The sequence below is a fragment of the Nothoprocta perdicaria genome, unplaced genomic scaffold (assembly GCF_003342845.1).
Source record: "Nothoprocta perdicaria isolate Ctin4 unplaced genomic scaffold, notPer1 scaffold_394, whole genome shotgun sequence".
In the NCBI taxonomy this organism is placed as follows: domain Eukaryota; kingdom Metazoa; phylum Chordata; class Aves; order Tinamiformes; family Tinamidae; genus Nothoprocta; species Nothoprocta perdicaria.
The window spans coordinates 204,222-221,076 of record NW_020455637.1 but is presented as its reverse complement, the minus strand read 5'-3'; the positions used below and the strand labels follow the sequence as shown (position 1 = coordinate 221,076).

The window sequence follows — 16,855 nt, the reverse complement described above, 5'->3', positions numbered from 1 at the left end:
TTGTTTCATGTTTGTGCTTTTGCAAATTCCCATGTGTTCCCCCTTTGGCGAGCTGGAAAAGAAGAATAATTCTACTATGGCTTTCCTGAAAAGCCTAAGAAGTGTAAATCCGGGCTTCATCAGATACCTTATAACTATGTTTCAGGAGAAGGYAATTACCACCTGTATGACTTTATAAATGATGAGTAAAGATACTCTTGGATCTCCACACTAATCCACATGAAGTAGGCATGTGATGGAGTAGACCTGGGTGGCATGGTTCCTAATGGATGTGTCTCATTGTATTTGGAAGGAAGAAGGAGTTTGTAGGAAGGCTCCCCAAAACACTGTAGCTTGTCTGTAGAAACAGGCTAGCTTCCCTAAGGGTTGTCACAGAACAGACTCAAGTTGTATTTTTGGGATGTAGCTTTCTAAGCCTATTTTACTGTAGCTAAACATTTTGAATAGATCCATTGGGGAAGAGCTGCTTAGGAGTGTAAGGTGATGGCCTAATTGTTGATAACATAGCTTCAGCTTCCGACCGAGTTCCTCCTCTTTTATAGTTATCAAGTTTTTTTGAAGAAGCTGCTGTTTATTATGTAGGTAATAACATGATATCCATCACTGATAAGAGGTGAGTGACAACATTACAGGATTTTGGGCACTATTTTCCAAAGAATGTTCAGGCTGTGGTATCTGGAGGGGAACTGCAACACCTGAGCCTTTCTTGTTGTGTGCATCATAAGTGCCTGTAAAATCTTGCTCATGACCTCAGATTTCTGCAGAATAGGTAATCTGTTGGAATTAAAATTGGCATTTTCTCAGAACATTATTGTGCCAAACTTTAGAATGTGGTTTTAACTGGATGCTAGTATTCCAGAAAAAAAAAATGGAGAAATCTAGCCAGATTTTAAAATGTATCTCAGTCATCTCAGTGATGATGAGCAGTGTTGTATAGATACACCTGTGTGGTGGCAGCGGACTGGATCGGGTCACCTAGATGCTCTTACACTCCCCTTGCCTGCTTCACTGCAACACAGGTGCAGCTTTTTCCTGTGTCACCTGAACAGAATTTCTTAAGGTTAGCTGCTTAAATGGAGATGATGGGCGAAAATAAACCATTTCCCCCCTTTCTACTTGGGTATTTTAGTTTCACCAACTCTTATATTTGAAGAAATGAAAATAAACGCAACAGATTTAGAGAACTCTGTTTTCTTTGGACTCTATTTTAACACATAAATGTTTGTGTTCACTGAAAGATGAGAGGATTTGATTATAGAGAATGTGTGTTACTGAATGTGAATGCATTTTGTTTCAGATTCTTTTCCCTTTTGATTCCTGTGGAAGTGGGCTTTCCATATGGACAAACAGATACCATCCCCAAAGCCTCTCCTCTTTCCTTTCATGTTGAGGAAATTAGCATTAACACTGGACCAAGATTGTGTGGATAGGTTATAATGCAGAAGATAATGTGGTTGAAAGAATCTGGAAGATGAATAGCTACAAAAATCAGCCCTGGAAGCGAAGAGAATAACATGATTGGTTTGGGTGTTTAAAATAAACTAGCTGTTCTGTAAGCTGCAGTAATCATGCTTTTGGTGGGGGAGGAAAAAAGAAAAGGTATGAGAATGGGCATAAAAACTTCCTGATATTTCACAGCCACCTTGGAGTGCAACACTGTATTGTGTGAGCAAGGGCATCTTGTGTGAGCAAGGGCATCTTGTGTGTGACTGTCGTCTCACTTTTTTTGGCTCTCTGGGTAGATGTAATTGGTGGTGATGACACTTGCAGCATGAGGAGGGTTTTGTGTGATCGCTACCAAATACATAGAAAGTAATTTCTTTGGAGTAAGAACGGCATAGGTTTGCATTCTTCCTTAGCTTTATGTGCACTGACAGATTCTAGGCCACCTTTGGCTTTGATATATATATTTCTCCTATTAAAGAGTTGTTTTAGGTCTTCAGATACTCAGAATAAAAAAAGACTAAGGGTTTTTCTTTTTTTTTTTCTCTTCTGAAAATGTGAGGAAATGTTCTTCAGCAAAAACCTGAAAACCTGAAACCTGAAAAAACCTTGCACCTGGAATACTGTTCTGGGCTCCCCAGTATAAGAGGGATGTGGAGCTTCTCGAGAGGGTCCAGCAAAGAGCAACTAAGATGATTAAGGGAATGGAACATTTCCCGTATGAGGAGAGACTGAGTGAGCTGGGCCTGTTTTCTCTGGAGAAGAGACGGCTCAGAGGGGATGTGATTAATATGTATAAGTTCAGGAAGGGAGAATGCAGGGAGGAAGGGGACAAGCTCTTCTCATTGGTGGCCAGCGATAGCAAAAGGGGAAATGGCCACAAGCTGGAGCACAGGAAATTCCATCTCCAGGTGAGGAGGAACTTCTTTACCGTGAGGATGACAGAGCCCTGGAACAGGCTGCCCAGGGAGGCTGTGGAGTCTCCTTCTCTGGAGGTCTTCAAAACCTGCCTGGATGCTGCCCTGTGCCACATGCTGTAGGTGTGCCTGCTTGAGCAGGAAGGTTGGACTACATGATCTGTAGAGGTCCCTTCCAACCTTGAATATTCTGTGATTCTGTGAAAAACATTAACTTTTAGAATGGCTACTGAGTTAACCTTCTTCCGTCACCGTGAAGTTGCCTTTCTATTGGAGAGCCTTGCTTTGTGGATAACCCTTATAGTAATTCATATGGAATAGCTTAATCCTACTTCTACGGAAAGTCAACAATCCCCAAATTTCTATTGTAAAGTTGCACACATGACTTTATATAAAACTGAAATCAATACTAGGTTACAAATTATGAATGTAATAAAAAGACCGCTGTGACTGTGCTCCAAATGTTTATCATTACCACCACTGCTCCACTGTGAAAGATGAGAGGAGGAAGAAAAGATACTGCTGCAAAAGTGCTTTTCTGTTACTGAATGTATTTCTTCCAGGTGGGTATATGTGCGCTTGTTGAAGTACCAAGACTAGGAAGTCTTTGTTTCATGAAAGCCTGAAGAAAACACATAATTCTGATGTTTTAGCTTGGTTTGTTATTGGAGATGAGGGGAAGGGATATAGGATATGAATTGAAAGGGCACTTGGCATGTTTCTGTGTAAGCCTTTCCAAACACATGACCGTATGCGTTCATGTGAACGTGTGTCCCCTACGTATTTGCTACGAGTGTTCGGTATCACATCTGGCCTGAAGTAATGGTCTTGATCTGTACACCTTACAGTTACTCATCCTGTGAAATAGTTGTTACTGTAGCTAGTTTTTTTGTTTGTTTGTTTCTTTTCTGTTTGTTTGTCTTTTGCCACGAAAGTAGAGTTGTTACTTTTTATGGTATACCTACGTATGGTTTTAACTTTTTAAAACCCTTTCAAAATCAACTTTAATACAGGAAAGTAGATAAATCTTGAAAAGATTATTATTATTATTTTTAGTGATTTATCAAGCTGGGAAGATTTGAAAAGTGTGCAGACAGAAATCAGCCTCTTTTTTGTGGCTTGTTTGTGCTGGACACTTGTAAAATTCTGGGCACACAAAGAGAATTAACAAGTTCTATCTCATCTTTGAAATGTTTCCTGATGCTTCCTGTGTGTCAAATTTGGCCACAASTTGTATTTCTCTGCAGTATGACATGACATTCAGAATTTGAGCGATCAGTAAATGCTACAGACACTGTAATGTCTACCTCATGTTTTTTAATGCTTGTATGCTGTTAGTAAGCAATGCTAATCTTTGAAATAGCTTTAAAAAGTTCTAATTTGCTGTGTAAATTTTCTGTGTCTAAATTAGTCTTCAGGACCCACACGGTGCCACCCTGTGCCACCTGCCCTAGGTGTCCCTGCTGGAGCAGGGGGTTGACCTAGATGATCTCTAGACGTCCCTTGCAACCTCAACCATTCTGTGATTTTGGGGCTTTAATATAGAAGATAAAATATGTAACAATCATTTGTAACCCAGAAATGAAGGTAATGCTTCTGTGAATGCAAAGCCTTAGAATTTTTCTAGGGCTGGATCACAAGCATGCATTTAGCTTCTTTTTTTTTTTTTTTTTTTTTTCCCCTGTAAAATAGTAACAAGATACAGAACAACATTTCTGCTTTGTTTTACAAGACCTTCTGTGACAAATGACATCTTTCTGTGGCCAGATGTATTTCATCTCCTGAGATGAGATTTGAGAATAGTTCAGAGCAGAAGTAATTGATCCATTTCAGAAGCTTGTGTTTTTCTCCTGTGAGCTTTGAATAAACTGTAGTGCTGTTTGATCATTTCATGAGATGAATTTTTTAAAGATTAACACTGAATATGTTTCAGAATATAACTTAAATGATTATGGGGAACATTAGCTCTTAAATCTTAGATTTTTGCAGGCGTGATGCAGCTGCAATACCTGAGCTATCTTGCTATGCATCACAAATGGTGTTCTTGAGAAAAATGGGCCAACTATTGTGACCAAATGTATGTAGTACTGCATTAATTGTTCGAAACTTAAAAGTGATTCTCTGCCTCAATTATTATTGCAATGTTTTAAATCTTTATCAACAGTTTGCTTAATATGCTGGAGAGACCAGTTCTTTCCTCCAGCCTTTTATCCTTCAAAAGAATTTCTGTTTCTCTTGAACACATAGACTTGATCACTGGAATTGCAAGTTGAGCAAGAAGAGATTTTTAGAGTAATAAGCACTATCATTTATCTTATTAAATATAGTGGTCTCTTTATATGCATTTTTTTAAACTTTGGATTCACTGAAAGACAAAATTTGGAACAGTGGATGTACATGTAGCATTCCTATAACAAGAGACCAAACTTGTGCTTCACTTGCGGAGTGGTTTCTGAAAGACCTTATATATGTTATTGTCTTTTGAAAGTCTGTTTTCACCCCTCCCATTCAGTTAGCCACTCATCTTTAGTTAGTTTGCTGGCCTGAGAGGTTGGTTGGTCAGTGAGGAAGAGTGGCAGGTGACCAGCCTGCATGGGGCACCAAGCTATCAGAAGGGCATCCAAGCCTTTCTGCTGTTCAGGCATCGCAGTTAAGTTCTCAGTGACCTGCTGTCCTTCTGTTACTACAAGTATCATTTTCTTCTCCAGCTTTCAAATATTTATATGACAGACCTTTAGCATGTATATTATAATATGTATATTTATATATAAATAAGTGTGTGTGTATATCTATACACTTGCTTATTTTAAGCTTGTTAAATTGTCATTACTTGAGCTGGATAGTTTTTGATGTTGCAAGAGATACCTCTACATGTAGCATTTTGAAAAAGGGTTTTGGGAAAGCTGCAGTACAACTGTTTAAAGGTAGTATATGAACCATACAGCAATTTTGAAGCAACTTATGACTGAGATATTGCAGGGTGCAAATAGCGTTTTGTTCTTACAGTGCAATTGMTGTATTTTAAAGCAAGCATAAAAAAGGCAAAACACTTGTTCAAGGAGAACCCTTCAATAATAGGGTAATTTTTCTTTTACTAACTGTCAGTAAACTTTTAGGCCATTTTAGTGACTTGTTCTGTGTTTATGTATTTAAAATTCATTTTATTTATTTAGATGAATAGGTTTGTCATTGCCCTTGTTTAAAATTTCAGTCAATCAATTGAGTGTGCATGGATGTATATAAGAAATATACTTAATATTTGAAAATCCAAATTTGAAAATCAGTACTATCACTGAAACTGATTTTAACGGTGGAAGATGTTTATAGTACTTTTTTTGAGGTTTGGACCTACTAGCAACTTATAAAAGAATGTTGCAGGTGGGTGGGCAAAAGGTTTTCTCTGTTTGGTGTTGTACGTCCCAAGGGCCTTTTTTGACATTCATTGTTTTTAAAATCAAGTATCAGTTTTCATAAGGAAAGTTGTTGGGAGATTAACTTTAGAAGGAGTCATAATACTGCAAAATTTAATTATAAGTAATCCTACTTCAGTACAGCTGACCATTAAATTTTAACCTTATAATGTGAATGTCATTTCTGAAAYAGAAACTTAACGGTTTGAACGGTGACTTTTTTTTTTTAATCCAAACTGTTTGCTAATTTACCGTTCTTTTTCTTTCCTTTGTACTTTTCATGTCTAATTTAAAGAAACAAAATAAGCTCCAAACTTCCATCTAGGATGAATAAACCTTTCAATGGAATTGTGAAGTTCTAGCCATGCTTTGTCACAAAGCAGCTCACGCTCTAGGGAGCATAGCTGGTCCTCTTAATTTATCCTGTGTACCTTATGCACTTGAGAATTGATGGGATTCCTTGGGGAAATTGGGACAAATCTGTCAACCAACTCCAGCTGCCTTTAGGGCACTTCTAGCCTTACAAGGAGAAATTAGATACCAAATAACTACCAAATAAGTATTTCCAGGAAGTGGTAATATTTTCAAATATGTCTGGAGTCAGGGGACTGTGTATATTCTTGCTGATGTGTTTTTATGGATAGTGGTTAAGGAAATGCCTTCTGCAAGTGTTAAATTACTTTTTCATTCTTGCCGTGATGTATTGGAAACTCTTCTGTGTCCTGAGATTATATATTAAAATCAGCAGTGGTAGATCTATTGGACCTTTACAATTTTCCATATGAGACCTAAATCCAATTTTAAAAGTCTGAGGCACCTGCTAGTGAGAGAGTGTGAATTTGCTTTTTTTATGTACTAATACTATGATTTCTTGGCTATSAATCCAAGCACTGGATTAGCATGAGATTTGAAGTACATATTGTTCCCCTGCAGTAGGTGAAATAGAGGTATGAAGATTTTAACTTTGTAATCATGAAGAAATTATATGGTTTATGTGCTTGATATTTTTCTTTCATTGCTGTAAAGAATAGCAAATTAGATATTGTAGTCCAAGGATACAATGTTACAGATGTGTTTTTATTATGTTTCTATGTTTGTCAATTTTAAATACAAGACATGCACTTAATCAGTTTGCTTTTCCTTCCTCCCCTTCAAAATATTCTCAAATACCCCCTCTCAAGAAACACTGTTTATTTTCTTTTAAAGGTATTCTCTGTTTTATAAACGCTTGAAGAACATTGAGGAAAATGAAGGAGGCCTTGACAAATTTTCAAAAAGTTACAAAACCTTTGGAGTTAACCAGTTCGTGGATGGTGGAGTGTACTGCAAGGAATGGGCACCAGGAGCTGAAGCAGTATTTCTCACCGGTGACTTCAGTAAGTGTTTTCAAGARCATTTTTTTTCTTCTACAATATATCTTAGATCAATATCCTCTTCACTTAAATTCAATTTTATAACTGGCAAAATTCTGACAGTAGAAGAGTGTGTCGTAGGGATAGCTGTGATGGCAACTAGTAATTTAAACTGATTGCTTTTTACTCAACACTGCACTAGACTAAGGACACGTCTTTCTATTGCAAGATACACTCATACTACTGACGATACTACGGACACTAAGAGGTGACCTTTTCAGAAAGGTCTATTCTGATTGCACTACTACTTTAGACTTAATGTGACTAAATTATCTGAGGTTCTTCCTACAGTTTTTCTACAGTCAGTCTTCTATAAAACCCTATGAAGAAGAAAACAATAAGTATTTGACTCATCTTCCATGGTGTCTGACCTAACAGTAGTGTTGTCAAACACCAAAACCCTTGGGATTCCTGCAGACCAAGAGAGGGTAAATGAATAAAGTCCTGCTGAAAAGTGATAGCCAAAAGTCATAGATGAGCATACCCAAGAAAGTAGGTGGTGATCTGTGTGAAGGGAGGCAGGAGGAATGATGTTAGCAGAAGAGAAGGAGGTAAGATAGCAGAGAGGAACTGTGCTACCTTCTCTGAGCACAAGGAGGACATTGCCTTGCTTATTCAGAACTTGAGGTGAAAATGTGAATTTCTTGGTCATTCACAATGTTTTCGATGCCCAGAAGTTGTCTTTGGAAACTCTTAAAAGCAAATCCGATAGACTTGTATATTCTATATATGTCTATTGACATATGAATATATGTATATTCTATATATTCTATAGAATGTCTATTGACATTCTATAATGTCAATTCCACTTTCTTTACTCTCTAATTTCTGTGCTTTATCCCCACTTCAGGGATTCTGTGAGTTTTGTCATTGTCTTACTAGACTTGGATTCTATTTGTGAAATAGTAGGGGACTTTGTTCATTTATCTGTGTATAAGAAATGTGCTGTGTTATTTTTCCAACTTTTGTTTTGTTGAAATACTAAGCTGGTAAATGCTTGGGGAAAAAAATATATAAAGCTAGATAGTTTCCAGACCTGAGGCAGTCGGCAACTATTTCCTGAAAGGTAATATTGCTGAGTTTTCCTTCTTCYTTATTTCTGTATGAGCAAACTATTRAAAGGGCAAATTCAGCATTTGCAGAAAAAACATTTATGAACTTGAAACTTCTAAGTGCTTACCTAAGTGATAAAACTTTTTACATATGCCGTTCACTATAGTGAATCTGGTGGTTCTTTTTAAAGTACTATGTTTTTGTAAAAATGTATGTAATGAAGAAATAAATGGATTACCCTGACAGTTTAATTCATAACTGTTCTTAAGATTCTTTTCTTTCAGAGGGGCTTTCCAGCACTCTTTAGTACTGTTTTTCTATACTCCCAAGGTGGATATGCTTAGTAACAAATATGCAAAAGAAATCTTTAAGTATTCACATTAGATTTTTTGGCTTCCAAATATTAAAATCATAAACCAGTAGCATCTACCTTAACTGGTGATATTTTTTCTTTGAGAATTTGAAGGGGGAGGGATTGGGCTCATTCTTCTCTCTGATAATCTAAATATTTAAGTAATTTGGCAATTCCCTCCACCCTCTCTCCTCACCCCCCAAAACCTCTTGAAAAATCTCTTTGGAAATTTATTTTTAAATGCAGCAGACAAAACTGAAAAGTAGTACAGCACTGTTTTTGTGCAATACAATTACCCTAGTGGGTGCCCTAGTGGCAGCTTTCATTGCAGTGCTACTTGTCTTTCTGTTGGAATAGGTGGTGCTGAAGTAGGTTGGAATTGTGCTTGAATTTCGGTATGGGAATCGGATCTATCRTCTGATTCCAGCAGTGACCAATAGATCATCATTACCTACTGAGAGTTAGATTACTGTAGTAATGTTATTTTTCAGAACTGATTTTAAGACAACGAGATGGAGGATATTTTTAGTAGCTAAATTTTCTGTGTTTGAACACAGAAAATGCTATTTCATCCCTCTTTCACACCTCCCTCTTTCATTTCTTGCCTCCTCCCCACCCTATGAATTATATTTTAAGATTGTTTTATGTGATGAGTATAATAGTCTGTGGATTAAAATACTCAGCAAGGTCCAAGAATAGAATACATTTGTTTTAAATATGTATTTTAATAAATGTCCTTTAAAAAAAAAGCCTAAACTTCACAAAGAGGATATAATTTGCAAATTGACATTTTAGAGTGTGTGGGGGGAAAGTACACAGGTAATAGAATGCAATAGTTAAAAGCTGGACTTATTTTTTCAAAAACTATATCTCATTTTAAAATATTTCATATAGCACATTATATGAATCAGAAATTTCATACAAATATCTTAGAATAGTTCTATCTAGACACTAATGAAATGTGGCAGTGAGAAGTCAAAAGACTATAAAGAATTTCTCTTTAATGTGAAAAAATACATTTGTCCTATATATCAAACTCATCATCAGTCACAGTAAAGTATTCATTCCCAAAGGGGAGGATAATGGACTCGGAAAGCCTAGAGGAATAGAAGATTGTCATTCAATTCAGATGAGCTTTAATAACATTCTGATGAGAAACAGGGTTCCAAAACCTTAAGATTTGGAATTAAATTGCTGTGGATATGTTTAATTAAAGCTGAATCCTTTTAACCTTTCTTTAAGTTTTCAAGCAGATTAAACTTCCTAAATAATTTTATGGCTATTTTGTGTTTAAGCTAAGTATTGAAACTGGATTTATTTATTTTTTTGAAAAAAATCRGCTTTATGACAAGCATACCTGAACCACTGCATGTTACACACAAGAAAAAACATGAAACTTAAAGGACAGCAACTTTTCAGTTTTTAAATTGAAATATAATAGCATAATCTCAGAAATATTACCTTATATTTTTATTTTTAACTTTTTTTTTGTGCAAAGTTGGCTAGAAGCTTTATTTATAGCGGTTAACTTAATCCAGTATTATCTGTGAGGCAAAAGTTACTTTACCAGGCAAGACTCTCCTCTTTTAGATTTTCATTTTGCTTGCGAGATGCAAAATCTTAGTGTTATTTAATTTGATAAGATAATGACATTTGAGAATTAAAAACTAATAAAAATGATAATGACAGGCCTAGATGATAATTTCTTTCAGAATTTATAATTAAGAGTAGTTCATAGTAATTGATGAACTGTGCTTCAGATAAACATTCATAATTTGTTTACGCAATTATATGCATGTAAGTCCTAAGTCTTAACTCTTTTTTTTTTTTTTGGTAATTATTTTCCTTTTTTTTAGATTTATCATAGAGGGCAAAATAAAAATATTATCGAGATACTTAGTGCTGTTTATGTTAGGCCATTGTTTTGAGACATTTGTAAGGGATCACATGACTTTTATCGACAGGATAATTCTAAGCATTACTGTGCTCTCTGGAAGAAGCCCAGAATCTAGTGATAGCACACGTGATCTTTATTTCCTTTGGTAAAGTAGAAAAAGTGTCTTCAAGAAAATCCCGATACTTTCAGAATGCTTTTTGTCTCTTCTTTCTAACATATAAGTGGAAAGAAAATGATTTTATATCTTTTGGTGTTCTGGTACTTTGTTTTACTCTCAGTCTAAAAAGATACTTAAAGTATTAAATGAACATCTGAAAACATTAAGATTTGTCAATTAGTACTTTTAGCGGCTCAGTAAATCAAGTGTATGAGGCAATTAGTCAGCTGAATTTCTGATACTAGAGGCAGTATCAACATTATAGCTACCTTAAAAGCGCTCAGTGATAACTCACTGAATATTTTATTCGCTTATTTTATTGCTGAGGAACCAAATGACTGGTGACAATTTATTACTATTTTAGGATCAATTATTTCAAAAAATAAAAAAAAGCCTCTGTTCATTTGAAAGGTAGAATAGGTTATATATGCTAAAACTACAGCTATATGCTGTAGCTMTATTAGTCATGTTTATGGCTTCTGTTTTAGTCCACCGTTTTTCTCTTCGGGGTGAAGAAAGAGGAACTTAAGCCTTGAGACTTGGTCTTGGATAGCTTGGATAGCTGAAATTATGTACTTAATATCTTTTATATATAAAAAGATATATATTTTTTCTATATTGGATTCTTTTGTTTTCAGACTTAAATCTTACCTATGTGCAGTCTAAAGAAAATGATACTGAATTTCTTATTCCTTTAGTCAAAGCTTTGTGAAATACCTAGGTTTCATGAGTAAAGATAAATAGTGCTATGATTCTGTGGCTGCAGAATACAGAAGGCATTGGACTGAAGAGTAAGCTGCTATTAATATCCAGGGAAGCATCAAATAGGAGAAGTAATGGCATTTGTTTTTATGTCAGTATTTGAGCTTTCTCTGTTAAATCACTTCTTAAGCAGATTATGTTAATGACCCTGCTATTGAACTGTTGGAAATCTTACAGTGTAGAAAGAGGAAGAACCAATTGACCACTAAGTATAACCTATGTGGTCCATAGTGAATCTCTCTCTCCGTTTATGCTTTGCGACTGTCTTCTGATTTTATATTCAGTCCCYGTGGATTTTGATGTTCATTTCCTGGTCTGTCCTGAAATTTGATAGCTTTTCCTCAAAGAAGCTGCATAAATGCTTGTTAGGTTCTGTAATCTGAAAACTAAAGCAGTAAAACTGAGGAAAGTCTGAACTTCTGTAGGAGACCTATTTTAGGATATTTGAACTGTATACATCTCTCTGCCTAATTCAAGACATTATTCTGTTACGTCCTATATCAATTTTCTATTGTGGGCGGGGGAAGTATTAAATTTAAGTAAGATGGTTTGGGATTAATGTTTAGTGAAGAACCAGAGACCAAATAGCAGAGGATCAGGCCTGAGAAGAGGGAAGATCAACAGGATCACATGGTGATATTGGTATGCAAAGGCAGAGGCATATGCAGCGTGATCAGAAACGGGTAAGCTGCCTGTGGAACTCGGTCAGACTCCTTGTTTCAGTTATGTRCTGTAATCAAGAGCTGCAAATCAGTTAGGAAAAGTTCTGTGGAAACCAATGAATAAGAGGAGATGCCTATAACACTTACCATACCTTGAGAGAGGAGCAGAGGATGAAAGGTTGCAGTAGTACTTCCTCTAAGGAGAGAATGACTTTTGACATTCATAAACATTTACAGACATTGTCTATATCTTGCCTCCTTTTTTGGATGTTTTGCCTTTCACTTCAATTTCTTCTGTGTTCTCATATTGCCAGAATTTTTCAACTTCTGACATTTTAGCTGTTCATAATTAAGTAAATAAACTCTTAGTAAATTTGCAGTTCTTTCTGGGCATTGAACATACGGTGACAACCATATGTTGGTAACAGAAGTTTAGGTAGTACTTCTGATGTTAGCATATGCATGAAGTAAAGTTTTTTTTTTTTTTTTTTTTTTTTTTAATAAAAAGTGCAGTTGTTCAGATCCAGGCATCATTTCTTCCAAATTTCTTCAGTTCCCGTGTTTATTCTATCTGAGTACCCCTCAGTCCTCATTTAATTTTAACTTTCTCAGTGGCTGTTGGATTACACAAAGATATTCTAAAACAACATGGAATTTATATGGTTTGTGCATAACACTACTTCTCACCTCCAACTCAATTTTTATACTTTTAAGTCCTCTTWGTACTTTAAGAGCCTTCAGGGACTGTGTAGCGGAATGGTGACCCTCTGTGTTTCTCTTTTGGGTATCTGAGAGATTTGAACCATTCATAAATTAAAGTGCCCTGCTATGACTTCTTTTAATTTTAAATCCTATATATATATATATATGTGTGTGTGTGTGTGTGTGTGTTTTAATCAGTCTCTGAAGTAAAATGACTAAAAAAAAATTTTGCAGCTTGGGCTCTACTTGTAATGACCTGTTGCTGTTCCTGCCACAGTAACATGTGTTCTGTGTTGACCAGCCTTAGTAGACCTGCATTTTTTTCCATTATTCTTTATTGAAGATTTAGAGTAAAATGAATGGGCAAAACTCTACTGATCCTACTTACAATACAAGCTATTTTGCTATTAATCAAGGAACAATTTATTAAACATATCTTTCTAATTTGAGTAATTTCTTCCTGTACAATCCAAATAGTCTAATAATGACAGCATTACTGTAACACTGAGTTAATCATGTTTCAGTTTGAGTATGGGAAACATTTTATAATAAAAACAATAATGCATCTTTTTTTAGACTTTGAAATTAATCTTCACTGTAAAATGAATAGTTACTGGAATATTTGCCTTATGTGCTTATATCTTCTTGTCCCATTGTCCAGTCTGAATTTGCACCTTTCAGATTTGTTCCTTAAAGAGGTAATCTCTCTGATTTAAACAGCTATATAAGAAAAACTAGCAACCTCCTTTGAAAGCAGCCTGATCTTTCTCGGCAGCTCGAGGCATCCATTTATTCTTAGTGAATGCTATTTTTCTGGCTTCACACAGATCACAGTGTTGATTAATGATGCTTATCAGGACATACGTATGCAGATGAATATAGGTGACTTCTTTCCTTCTGTCCCAAAGTAGTCTCGCCTAGCAGTGAGACTCTCCTGTGTGCAGACGTGCTCTGTGGCGCTGTTCTTAGCGGCCTTACGTCTCGGCCGTGTGAAACCCCTGGAGGTCGTTTAGTCCAGCTCAGTGCTTGGAGCAGGGGTGCTGCTGAGCAGCTGGCCCCGTGCTGAGGAACACGTGGTGAAAGGCAAGCCCGGCTCACTCACTCTGGGCAAGGTGCTTGTGTTACTGTGCGCTTGAGGTTTATCAAGTGTTAATAGAGTAATTAGTTTCAATTAGACTATACTAAAATAATGGAGAAGAAATGAGAGCTCTAATAAATTAAGCAGAACTGGTCAACAGGGATGCTATATAGGAATAACTGATTGGAAAAAAAATATATCTAGTAATAGCTGATGGGTGTAATATTCTTTGAAAGTGAAACCCWGAAACTTCTTTTGATCATTGTACTAAATAAATTTTTAATTCCTTAGGCATTTCTATTCCTTGCTAAAACTATTCCTTGTTTTTCCCTTCAGTAAGACAATGGTGAAACAAGTAGCTTTAAAACAGAAACTGCAGAATCAGAGGTACTGCCTTGTCCTTATGTGGCATTTTTTTCTCCCCATTTTGTGGTGAATCAATAAATCAGTATTCAAAGGTCTTGTGCATATATGCTCTGTATTCATAACAGGCATCTATATACTTTTCCTCATGTAAAGCAGAACAAACCCCAGTATTTTTACAGTGCCATGTGAAATAATCTGTTAAATGCTGCTCATGAAGTCTTTGGCTAAGCTTTCAGATGATTGATATGAAAATTTTTGAAAGTTGGTACAGCTTTACCCTTTGAAGGTCATGCCTTCATATTAGAAGCAATGACATCTTTTTACCCAGGTCTTTCCTAAGAACAAACCAGTAAAAACGTAGCCTACATAGGCATGGCTATGTAGGTTTGGGGTTCTAGTCTAGTTGCTACTGCCAGTAAAAGTGATGTTCCTGCTCCAGTGGCATGTGTACTTCACAATTATTATTTTACTGAATTGCTTTTAACATGAACTGCCTTTTAGTAATAATACTGTTTGTTTTACACTATCTTAGTCTGTCCGTGCAACTAGGGTTTAGGGTGTGAGCATACAGTTTATCAGTTAGCTGTATGTGCTATATCTACTGTAAATGTGAGGTCACTGAAAGCTATTTTTTTTCTTTGAAATCTAACCTACTTTGTTTACTGTAGCAGAGTATGCAGATGGGTTGGCTTGAAGTAAATGTCATGCAATTCGATTTTTTCAGAGCTGACTGGTTTCTTATTACCTTAGSATTTCACATTTCCTTGAGTTTGTGGGCTAGAGAAGATTCAAGGCAAAAAAAGAAGTGATTAATTTGGATTGCCACTTTCTTCTAGTCCAGAAACAATTGTTGTCTAAATCTGTCCATCAGAATATTTGTGTTAGCACTRAACAGTTAATGTTAATATATACAAATACAAATTATTCTTGGCAGTTGTGATTATGATTCTCTGATTAGACGTGTTGTAGTTCCTCCTGTTGTATACCTAGAAAACCTGATGGATCAAAAAGGTACAAAGTATCTTGAACTGTGGAATATAAGTATGTAAGTTTGGTTCAGCAGCCTTCTTTTTTTTTTTTTTTTTTTTTTTTTTTTAATTAAGAAGAAGGAGTCTTCCTTTAATATTTACTAGCTGTGACTGTCCCATGCTTTCCAGGTGTACTGACATCGTCTGGTACTGCAGCAGTTTCACAGCCATTGCTACCAACTTGGTTTGCAGTTTTCATTTTCCTTTCTTACTTTCTACAGTTAATGCATGTCGGTATTAATAGAATGTTAGCTTTTTATTTAAAAAAAAAAAAGAACAAAAGTATATTCATATATGTTTGTGTGGATATTTTAAACCTGCGAGGCTGGACAGCATGAAGTCTGTAACACTGTCTAAAAGTAGTTTGCTCATTCAGTTTGAGGTTGTTTTCAGTTGCATTTTGTCCAAACTCATCAGGAATTAATGAGATTTTTTTTTTTTCTGTAGTGTTATAACAAATGTTTCCACTATTTTTTGGTTTGTGTTTTGTTTTATTTCTTTTTTAAAATCTATTTCTTCTTCTATTTCAGATTTTTGGTTCTGGTTTAATTTGATGTTGAGAACTACTTTTTAGCCACTCAGTTTTCCAAGGAGAGGAGTGACACATTCTATAATCTCCATCTTTATCAGGTTTTATAATGACTGCTATAAATTTTTTAATTTTTCATTTTTATATCTAATGAGATAAAACTGGATACTGAAATATGTATGATATTTTTTGGAATTCAAATCACTATTTTTCTTTCTTTTTTTGTGCAAAGCAAAAGTAGAAAGAGGAAAGGAGAGATTGTTATGGCTTTGATCTAACCAATTTTATTGAGGATGAGCTGGAAGTATTTTTTTGTTTTGATTTGGATTTGGAGAACAGAATTGGAAAGCAGTCTCTTAATGAATATAATACACAGTTTATTAAACTGGTTTTGAAAGTGCACTACAGCATCATCCATAAGAGTGTTTACTGTCACAGACTTTTCTGGAAGAGAATAAAAATACTCTGATACCTTTTGAATTTTAATCACACATTTTTTTTTCGATAACTAACAACAATTAATGCCCTTTCTTGTATTGCAGATGGCTGGAATCCATTCTCTCATCCGTATAAGAAAGCAGAGTATGGCAAATGGGAGCTGTTTATCCCTCCTGGCGAAGATGGTTATTCTCCTGTGCCCCATGGATCAAAGCTAAAGGTGCTAGAAATACTTTCTCTTCCAAATTATTATGGACATTCTTATTTATTTTTCTGTTTTTTTAAATAATTTTAACTTTATTGTTGTAACTTTGATTACAGGAAGCAAATTTCAATAATTTATCAAGTTATGCAAGTGACTCCAATAAGTGAAATATTAACATCGAACCTTCTCATGATGGTTAAGAATAGATAAATATGTGACTGAAAACTTGATATAGTCTTGTATCTTGTATCATGTTGCAAGCTGAACACAGTATTTACATGCAGATGATACTATGGAAAGAAAAAAGATTTAAGTACATGAAGACGTCTTGTATTTGACACAACTAGCTGAACTGAAGATTCTGTTCAAATCCAGATTTCTTTATACTATGTGCTGCTGTTTGTACTTTAACCACTGTTTTTCAAAGATTATTCAAATTATTTT

General features: G+C 35.5%; 1 protein-coding gene across 1 annotated transcript in view; it reads left to right on the top strand.

Annotated features, from left to right (window-relative positions):
- GBE1 (1,4-alpha-glucan branching enzyme 1) overlaps positions 1-16,855 on the top strand; it is a 106,722-nt gene that overhangs the window by 6,049 nt on the left and 83,818 nt on the right. Inside the window, exons 3-4 of the mRNA XM_026045014.1 lie at positions 6,977-7,146; positions 16,311-16,426. Of these exons, the coding sequence (XP_025900799.1) occupies positions 6,977-7,146; positions 16,311-16,426 (286 nt within the window). The remainder of the gene's footprint in view (positions 1-6,976; positions 7,147-16,310; positions 16,427-16,855) is intronic.